Below are 10,074 nucleotides of genomic sequence, written 5' to 3'. Positions count from 1 at the left end.
AGTGAAGCAGCTGTGGTGAGCTTCATGGTGCTGGGCACCATGGCACCATCAGGGAGGGCCCTACTGCCAACTCTTATTGACCAAAACCATAATAGACTGATAAAATATTATGATTTTATACATCTGGTGTAATACATATACAAATAAATTATTTTTAAAAATTACAATTTTCTATTAAATCAAGTTAGTATAGATGAGCCAAACATACTTAGTTTGATTTTTCAGGTTTCATCATCTTTCCTGATGTATTATTCATTTTGAATTTATAACTTATCTCAAACCTCCTCCAATTTTTATATTCATGAGCCTGGTTTCTAGAGAGAATAATTTTAAACAGAAAACACAATTTTTTTAAATTTATTATTTTTAAGTGAGATAACATTGGGATATCCCCATCATAGTACATCCACCACCAGCTCACCCGCCACCACGGCTCAATTTTCCTCCCTCCTCCCTGTTGTCTCCCCTTCCCCACCTCCTCCCAGCTTGGTGTCTCTTTCTGTAATCAGCTATCAACGATTAATTTTTCAGTTTGTCTTTATCTGACTGTTAATTTATATTCCACAAATATTAACACTATCCAGTGTTTGACTTTCTCCTTCTGACTTATTTATCATTATCTGTTAAAGCTCCATATAATATGTTGCTGTAAAAGTCATGGGATTATCTTCATTGATCGCTGAGTAGTTACTATTCCACTGTGTATATAGACCACATCTTCTTGATTCACTCATCAGTTTTGGGACACATTGTTGTTTCCTGAGTTTATTGCAGTGCTGTTTACTATAGCTAAACATGGGAGTTCAAGTTCCCTTACAAATTAGTGTTTCTGAATTTTTTGAATAGAGGCCGGGAACTGAATTTCTTGGTCACATGGCAGATCCACATTCAGTATTTGAGACATCTCCATACTGCTTTCCATACAGGCTGGACTAGAGTGCGATCCCACCAGAAGTGTAGGAGGATTCCCCTTTTCTTCACATCCTCACTTGTTTCTTCTTTCTCATGTAAATCAACTGTCCATATATATGGGTTTATTTCTCACAGGTATGAGATGGTATCTTACTGTGTTCATGATTTCCAATTCTTGAATAAGTGTTGTGAGCATTTTTTCATATGCCTGTTAGCTGTTTTTGTGTCTTTTTAAAAAAGATTTGTTTTTATTCATGCAAGAACTGGTGTGTAGGCCAGAGGTGCGGAGTTGGGGGTGAGAGGATTCACCACAGAGTAGGGAGCAGAACAAGGAGATCTATTGAAATACACTGCTGAGGAGCAGCAGGTGAGACAGGAAAGATTTCCTGCGCCATTTGGGTCTGCTCCCTGGCTGGGGGTCTAATTCACGGCAAGGTGGCTGAGCCTGAGTAGTTTGATAGCTCTGAGATTTAACCTCGGCATCACCCTGGAGGTCCTGATGAAGTCTTCTGTGGAGAAGTGTCTGTGTATTCCTGTTCCCCCCCCTTTTTTTTTATTTACTCATACAGAACTGGGGTACAGGCCAGAGATGTGGAGGGTGAGAGGATTCACCAGGGACAGAGTGGGGAGCAGAACAGGCAGATCGACGAAGTACACTGTTGAGGGGAGCAGCAGGCAGGTCAGGAGAGGTCTGCCTCGCCATGCGGGTCTCCTGGGGCAGGCGGGAATCAAACTCATGAGGAAGTGGCTTAAGCTTCTTAGTGCTGTGCTTTAATGGGCTGCGACACAAGGGAGGGCCCCCTGTTACCCATTTTTAAAGTTGGGTTATTTGTTTTTATAAAGTTTTGATTGTGTATATCTTTATCAGTCTTTTGTCAGATACTACTATGTAAGTACTTTCTCCCATTCAATAGGGTGTCTTCATTTTATGTATGGCTTTTTGCGCTGTACAAACGGTTTTTAATTTGATGTAGTCTCAGTTTATGTTCTTTTGTTTTGCCTATGTTTTTCTCATCTATTTTATGGTTTCAGGTTTAACATCCAAGTCTTTGATTTTGAGTTGATTTTGGTGTATGGTGTGAGATTGAAACTAAACCACATTCTTTTGAATGTAACTGTCCAGTTTTCCCAACACCATTTATTGAAGGGGCTCTCCTTGTTGCAGCATATAATTTTGGCTCCTTTTGTCATAGATTCACTGTCCATATATATATATGAGTTGATTTCTGTACTCTTAATTTTGTTCCATTGGGCTATATATCAATTTTAATTATTCTGGCTTTATGATAGAGCTTGAGCTCTGGAAGTATGGGCTAGGGGAAGGGTATTTTCATTTTTGTCAATATTGCATTTGCTATTCAGGGTCTTTTGTGATTCCATATGAATTTTCAGTAGAATTTCCTCTACTTCTGTGAAATATGCGACTGGTGTATTTATTGAGATTGCATAGAATGGGTGTATTGCTCTCAGTAGGGTGGCCATTTTGACAATGTTCATTTTTCCAATTCATGTGCTGGGGATATTTTTCCACTTCTTTGTGTTTCTTTCAACAGTGTCTCATAGTTTTCTTTATATAGACCTTTTACCTCGTAGGTTTTGGTTTTTTGGGATTTTTTTTTTGGTGTAAGTATAATGGATTTCTTTCTCTTCTACCTCATTGTGTATAGAAAGGCAACCAATTTGTGTGTTGATGTTATCCCTTGCCACTTTGCTTAAACTAATTCAGTTAGTTTTTCTTTGGAATCTTGAGGGTTTTCTAAGTATATTATCATGTAATCTGCAAATAATGAAAGCTATTTACTTCTTTCCTCTTATCTGCCTCTTGTCTGATTGCTCTAGCTGGAGCTCCCAATACTATTTTGAATAGCAGTGGTGAGAGTGGACCACCTTCTCCTATACCACATCTTAGAGGCAAAGCTTTCATGGCTTTTATTATGTTAAGGTACATTCTGATTATACATTTTTTTAAGGTTTGAGGAAATTTTTACATGACTCTCCAAAAAGTAATCCACTGGATTATTAATGTTTAGAGGAACTAACTAGAGTGTTTATATATTTCTGTGATCATTTATATTCTGTTAAGTGGGAGATGGGTATGTATTTTTCATTTACAGATTAGAGGGGAAATACAAGGGAATAAGTAAGGGTAAAGGAAATCTCATTGGCTAACTTTGTAGAAATATAATTTTAGGCAACAACATTTAGTGCTCAAGTGTTAGGCATAGTCAGGAAATCCTGGCTCCAGCTGCATAAGGATTGCTATCTGCAGCAATCTTGAGGCCCCAGCTTGATATTCCTGTCTCCTAACAGACACTAGGTCTTGTGTGACTTCTCTATCAGCACTTCCTTCTCCCCATCAACCATTTGCCATTTTCATATTTGTGTATCTGTACTTCTCTAAAACAAATTTAAAACGCTATGTTGCTGCTTGTGCTCAGGGCTCAATATACATCAAGTCAGGCAAGTAATGATTAAATTTTGAGCACTCTACAGCCCACAAGGAATGAAGATTACCATATTAGCCAAAAGTAGTGTTTGGGAATAAATTGCCTTGCTTCAAAGCTATGATCAGCCACTTACTGAATTTGTGACATTCTGTTTTTTTATTTGTGCCTTTATTTTGGCATATGAACCCAATATCAGTCTTCTTGAAAGTCAGAAAAGGTTTTGTATGTGTCTGATGTACACAGCTAGTTTTCTGTGAGTTAACATTATTATCTACCCACTCTAAATTCCTTATTTTAGCCAATATTAAACTTGCATCACCAGGGAAGCCCCTTGAGCCTTATCGATTTAAAGCAGTTATTTATATACTCAATGTACCCAGGACAGTGACCAAGTTTAAATAAACATCTGGAAGAGCTTTTTGAGGATTGTTAGGTTAAATAGGGGTAAGAGTTTTTTCCCGAAACTATTCAGGAGTTATCCCATGTTTTGTCTTAGAGTGGAAAAGCAACACCTTTATATTTTAAATGTTGACATTCCTAAATGTGAGGAAAGGCAGAGTTGACTTTTGGGTTTCACCTTCTCTGCAGACTGTGTTCAGGGATACTCGGACACAGCTGCGTGAGTTCGTAAGATGTTCCAAGAACATCTCTGGAGAGACCTACTTCTGCATTCCTACTTGTAAAGAAATTAAAGAGGGTGGGGAAGGAATATGCTACTATAGTTTTCCCAGCTACTCTAGACTTCACTGGACTCTTTAGAGCCCCCTAGTCTGCAGAATTCAGATAGAGTTTTTTCCATTTATTTCTTGCTCTTTGAAATGGCTAGGCAAAGAAGAAATGTGTCCCATTCCACACTCAGTACTGCAAAATTAGTCTGCTCTGACTTCTTTCTTAAGCCTTTTTTTTAAGTATATTTATTTTTGCATATAAGAGCTGAGGTAAGATGAGAGAATTCACCAGAGCCACAGGGGGTGCAGAACAGGCAGAGTTACTGAAATACACAACTGAGTGAGGGGAGCAGCATACAAGACAGGAGAGGTCTGCTGTGTCATGTGGGTCAACTCCCTGGCTGGGCTCGAACTCGTGCTGCAGTGGCTGTCATTAGCTTCATACTGTTGATACTCAACCCCTTGTGCCACAAGCAGACCCCCTTGAGCATTAGTGATTTAAATCACATTATTTATATGTAATGTACAAAAACCCCATGAAGCATGTTCTCTGGAGATAAATATGAAAAGTAATGGTCTTTAATCTTTGTAAGTAGGTTTCATTCTCATATTTCTAAACATGATTAAAAACTAAACATGCTGTCAGTATTTAGGAGTTTACTGGAAGCAGTTGGAGAAAATATATTTACTTATTATGAAGTTTACATCTATTTATAAGACTTAATATAATCACTAAAGTTTTTTAAAGCAATTGTCAGCATTAACTTTCTCTTGCTCCCTTTCCCCAAGTGTGAAGACTTCATTAATTTTCTTTTCTGATCAGAATTTGTCATTTTTGCTATTACGAAACCTGTTGCAGATTCAGGCTTCTTTCCATGCTTAAATACATCTGGTTTTTTCCTGAGATTTTTTGCAGCCTTTATTAGTAAAAACAACTCTCTCTAGTTTTAAGCCTGAGAGACCTCATCCTCACAGAATCCCCTCTGCCAAGTTCAAGATGGGAGTCCGTTGGTCCTACCTGTTTCATGAATATGCATTCAATATTTTTGCTTGTTTCAGGCTGATCCCAACTCTTGGTATTCAGAAGCATTCTCAGGAAAATGCCGTGTTTACACAGTTTATATCCACCCTGCTTGAAGAATTACACTTAAAGAATGAAGACCTTGAAAGTCTGACCATCATCTTTAAAACCAGAGTAGTAAGTTGGATTATGTTTACTTTGTGTTTCCATTTGAAATCTTATTTTCATACCTGAAAATTTTAAAACACAGTACAGACTTTTTGCACAGTCTCGCTCACTAAGAATGCTGTATCCCGTAGTTCTCACTGTCCCCGTCACTTCCTGTCTTACCTTGTTGCTCTTCCTCCTTTATAGGCTACCATAGGTCTGTTTCTTGCATTTCAGGAAACTTCTCACTATCAGCTTCATTCTCAAACCTAGATCACATGTGTCCCTTCTGATAAGTTTCTTCCCAGGAAATTGGCAGTTTACTTCAACCAAACGTCTGTAACAATCCATTGCAACATCCTCATTCCGGTTTCCCTCTTCAAAGAAACCCCAATACCTTAGCCATCTCCTGCAGGTTAACTTCAAGTCTAGTTTTGCCGAATCCTCCCTGGCTCCCAGATGCACAGCACTCTACTATCAATTTCCTACCTCTTTCAGAACTGTCCATCAGAATATCCCCTCCTCCATCCTGTCTTAATCATGACACCACAGTCTCAGGTGCTCACATAGGTACTGCTATAATGTTATTGAAGATACTTATCCCAAACTACAAATGAGATCCTCTCAGGAAGTATTTTCTTTTTATAATTTAAAAAATTGAGGGTTTTTGTGGTTGGAGCAGGGATTAAGTTTCAAGCTGTTACCGGTCACTGTAGCATGGGTTTAACCCCTAGCCAGGGAGCTGACCCACAAAGCACAACAGACCTCTGCCACTGCTCCCCTATCTCTGCTGAATCCTCTCACCTCCCCACCCCTGACCTATATTCCCATTCTTATATGCAAAACAAATAATCGAAAGTTTAAGAAATAATACAAACTTGATGTAAAAATTAAACAATTTGGAATTATATAGTATAAAGGAAAAATTTCACCTATGCCTTAAGTTTATTATTTTTTTTTTTTTACAATTTCTACAGAAAAAAAACATATTACAAGGGAGAACAGAGTGTAAGGAACCAGCATTGTAACTCACTCTCAGCTTATGCCCAGTGACCTTTTCAGATAACACTATTCCACTGAGGGCTTTATAAAACAGATTTTTTTCCTTGGGGTGTGAGGTCAGGTTAGTTATATAAGCATCAATGCACAGGCCCTTCTAAAATATAGCAGGGTTAGAGTTTATTGGACTTACATACAAGGGATTAAATTAATCAGTCTTGGTTCATGATACCTAATTCAACTACATACAAGTTTTAAATACCTATGCTGATAAAAATCTTACTAAACAAACACATTTACAGTATATCACATTGTTCTGGTGAGCTTAAACCAACTTACATAACTACAGGAATGTTACAAGCTAAGCTAGTCAGGAAAGAGGGGTATTTCCCTCTTCTAGACCCATCAAGGCTTACCCCTTGAGCTGACTATGAAGCCAAGCCACTATTGGTGCATATTGGGGGGACAAAGTGTTCCCAGAACCTTCAAATTGTCCTTTTTTGCTTCACAGGTGTAATCCATGAAGAGACTAGAAGATGAACATCTCTGTTCACCATTTCTGAAACTCTGGCCAGATGATGGTTCAGTGGTCTCAAGAAAGACTATGTAGGCCCCCTGGCTCCTTGTATCGCTGGCTATAACAAACAAAAATTTGTCTTAAATTGAAACTATCATGTCCTTTGATTCCAGCCATTATGTGTGTTAACAAAAAGTTAAATCAAAAAATGCAGTCTAACATATGTGCTTTGGAAATCTTCAATAGCTGGTGCAACTGGTTGAAGTGCAGCACTGCAAGCGAGCCACAGCTGCTTTAGTGTGAGTTCAATCCCTGACCCCGGAGGTGATCTACGTTGGGTGGCAGACCTCTCCTGACCCACCTGCTGCTTCCCTCAGCAGTGTACTTTGTTGATCTGGCTTGTACCCCCCAGTTTTGTATGTGTAAGTAAGACTTTTTTAAAAAAGCTAAGTATACTATAAAAATGGTCCTTAGTAGTATGGATAACCTCATGGGTCCGAAGTGGGTGTACCAGAATTTTCTGAATTCAAGCTATATTTTTAAGTGAAATTTGTAGTGTGTTTAAGAACATCTAAAATTGCAAGTTACCTAGTCCTTCAGAGCAGTTTAAGACAGCTCTTCAGACCATTTAAGGAGCTTACTTGCAGAGCCAAGAAACAAAATTAGATCTGTTACTCTGTAAGACCGGAGATAATGATAGCTGCTTAAAGCATAACCCTGCAAAGAGGCCAGAAAGCAGCCCAGTAGAAGGAGGAGCTCATTGAACAAGAATCTACGAATTTTGCAAGGTTTAGGCTACAATGTCAAAATAAAATGAAAAATTCCACTCTCAGAAGGACCAGTTTAACAAAAGTAAAGGGCTTATACACAATGAAACTCATAAATATAGGGGCCTCCCTGGTGGCGCCAGGGGTTAGGTGGTAGCACGAGTTCAATACCCAGCCCACGTGGCACAGTGGACCTCTCTTGTCTTGCCTGTGGCTCCCCTCAACAGTATTTCAGTAGACCACCTGTTCTGCTCCCCACTCTATCTCCGGTGAATCCTCTTACCCCCCCCCCCAGCTCTTGTACGCATAAATACATTTCAAGCCTACAAATTAGATTCAATATTAAAATGGCAATCTTACCCACAATGATAAATGAATTCAGAATTCTAGCAGTCTTTCCGAAATTTGGGGAAAGATGATCCTAGAATTTAAAGCACAGGATCCAAAACATTTCTGAAAATACCACATTTCAAAATTTACTACAAAGTTACGGTAATCAAGACAGATATGCTACAACCCAATTGCCCAAAAATAGATGGCTGGATCAAGAAAGTGTGGTATATACTATTACTTACCAATCAAAGATAAACTCATGCAACGTGGATGGAGCTGAAAGGGATCATTCTCAGTGAAACAAGGGAAAAGGAAAAATACCACAGTTTTACTTAGAGGAGTTATATGAAGAAATCAAGTAAGGGATCAGGGAAATAATAAAAATTGGCAGGCAACTATAAATCAGGTATTCTGAGGGAGTGGGGGAGGAATCAAGAGGGGAGGGAAGAGCACAGGGGACTATGGCAATGGTGCATGGGTGAACTGTGGTGGGAATTCCATGGGGACTACACCTGAGAGGGGAAAGCGTATGTTGTATAAAAATAATGATGTAAAATATTAATTCAAAGTTTTTTTAAAAGACAAGTGTGGTATTGATAAAGACAGACATGAAAGTCAAATAAAATTGTCAACTTATGTTTTCAAGGAGAAGGGATGCTCTTTTGAACAAATGGTATAGTCAAGAGACCAGTTCTAGCACTCCACGAAGTAACACAGTCTCAATATTCCAGAGCCCAAATTTTGCCACATCAGTTTTACTATCACCCTGTTTGGGGACCAGCGAAGCCACTCACCTGGAGGCTTTGTCTCCTTACAAAAGGCTTCTCCATTTGGATATGACCTTTCCATCCTAAAAGATAAAAGGTATAGAGGATTTTGGCAGTTGTCTTACACCTTTACTGCAAGAGTATTTTTGTTGAAAGCAGCCTGGAATACTTTTCCTTTCCTCTAAGCCTTCAGCTTTTTGCAGTCTGTAACAATCCCTTGGACACTTCAGTGCCACCTCTTCCTGTGTACGTGCTGTACCACCATATATGGACTGGCAGCTGTAAGAGGCAAGGGACCGTCTGCATCCATGTGTCCCTACAAGAATGCCTGGCACAAATCGCACAAAAACTAGCCACTTTTCTAGGCCATCAGTCCCAAAAGACCCCACGAAGCACACACTTTCAGACGTGGCCAGAGTTGGCCACGTGCTAGAACAGCGACATCAAGGAAATGTCCCTGGTTTGGACTGACTGAGCCTTGGGAGCACCTGAAGCACGCGCTGGAGCTCAAGACGCCTGCCGCTCTGCACTGGGAGCCACCAAGATGAATTCCAGGAAGGGAACAGATACGAGCTTGGGACTGGAGAGGTTGGGTCAACCTCTCAAAGAGTAGAAAAGACAATAATGAAACCTACACTTAAGCATTCTTCCACACCTTGTGCCAAACACAAGACAGAAGAATCACATGAGGAAGAATGGACACTTCCTGTCTCTTTTGCATGTGTGGATTTAAACACACATGCAGACATGGTGCTGGGACATTGGTATCAGATGCAAAACATGAATTTAGATCCTTACCTTCTACCACAAGCAAAAATAATTTCCAAAGGTATCAGAGACTAAAATGTAAGAGCTACACCTATAGAACTTTTTGAAGAAATAGAGACATTTAGTTTAGGGGGAAGAAATTCTTAGGTAAGATGCCAAGAGCATAAAACTTTACTAAGTTGAACTTCCATCAAAATATCCAACCACCTTCCCTGGTGGTACAACAGATTAAAATGCAGCACTATGAAGCTATCCCCCAGCCAGAGTTCAACCTCCAGCCAGGGAGGTGACCTGCATGACATAGCAGACCTCCTATCTCACCCACTGCTCCCCTCAGCAGTGTTGTATTTCAGTACATCAGTCCTGTTCTCCCCACTGTCTCTGGTGAATTCTCCCAGCCCCTCCCCCTTCACCTCTGTAAATAAATAAGGGGCTTCCCTGGTACAAGGGGTTAAAGCATAGCGCTATGAAGCTATCCCCGCCAGGGAGATGATGCACATGGTGTAGCAAGCCTCTCCTGTCCTGCCCACTGCTCCCCACTTTGTGGTGAGTCCTCTTCTACCTTCCCCCTGCACCTCTGGCCTGTACCCCAGTTTGTGAATGCCTAAATAAATCTTTAAAAAAAAGTCAAACTTGGCCCTCCCTGGTGGCGCAGCGGGTTAAAGCACAGCACAAAGAAGCTTAAGCCACTTCCGCATGAGTTCGATCCCTGCCTGCCCCAGAGGAGA

At 40.0% G+C, this 10,074-nt stretch overlaps 1 protein-coding gene across 1 annotated transcript in view; it reads left to right on the top strand.

Moving 5' to 3' along the window:
* Positions 1-7,042, top strand: part of RPAP2 (RNA polymerase II associated protein 2) — a 65,696-nt gene extending 58,654 nt beyond the window's left edge. The window contains exons 13-14 of the mRNA XM_012730032.1: positions 5,087-5,225; positions 6,706-7,042. Coding sequence (XP_012585486.1) covers positions 5,087-5,225; positions 6,706-6,711 — 145 coding nt within the window. The 3' untranslated portion in view covers positions 6,712-7,042. The remainder of the gene's footprint in view (positions 1-5,086; positions 5,226-6,705) is intronic.
* Positions 7,043-10,074: the final 3,032 nt, after the last annotated feature.

The sequence above is a fragment of the Condylura cristata genome, unplaced genomic scaffold, assembly GCF_000260355.1.
Source record: "Condylura cristata isolate star-nosed mole 26May11 unplaced genomic scaffold, ConCri1.0 scaffold00026, whole genome shotgun sequence".
Lineage (NCBI taxonomy): Eukaryota > Metazoa > Chordata > Mammalia > Eulipotyphla > Talpidae > Condylura > Condylura cristata.
The sequence above is the reverse complement of the archived record's forward strand: the minus strand, read 5'-3'. Positions and strand labels throughout refer to the sequence as shown.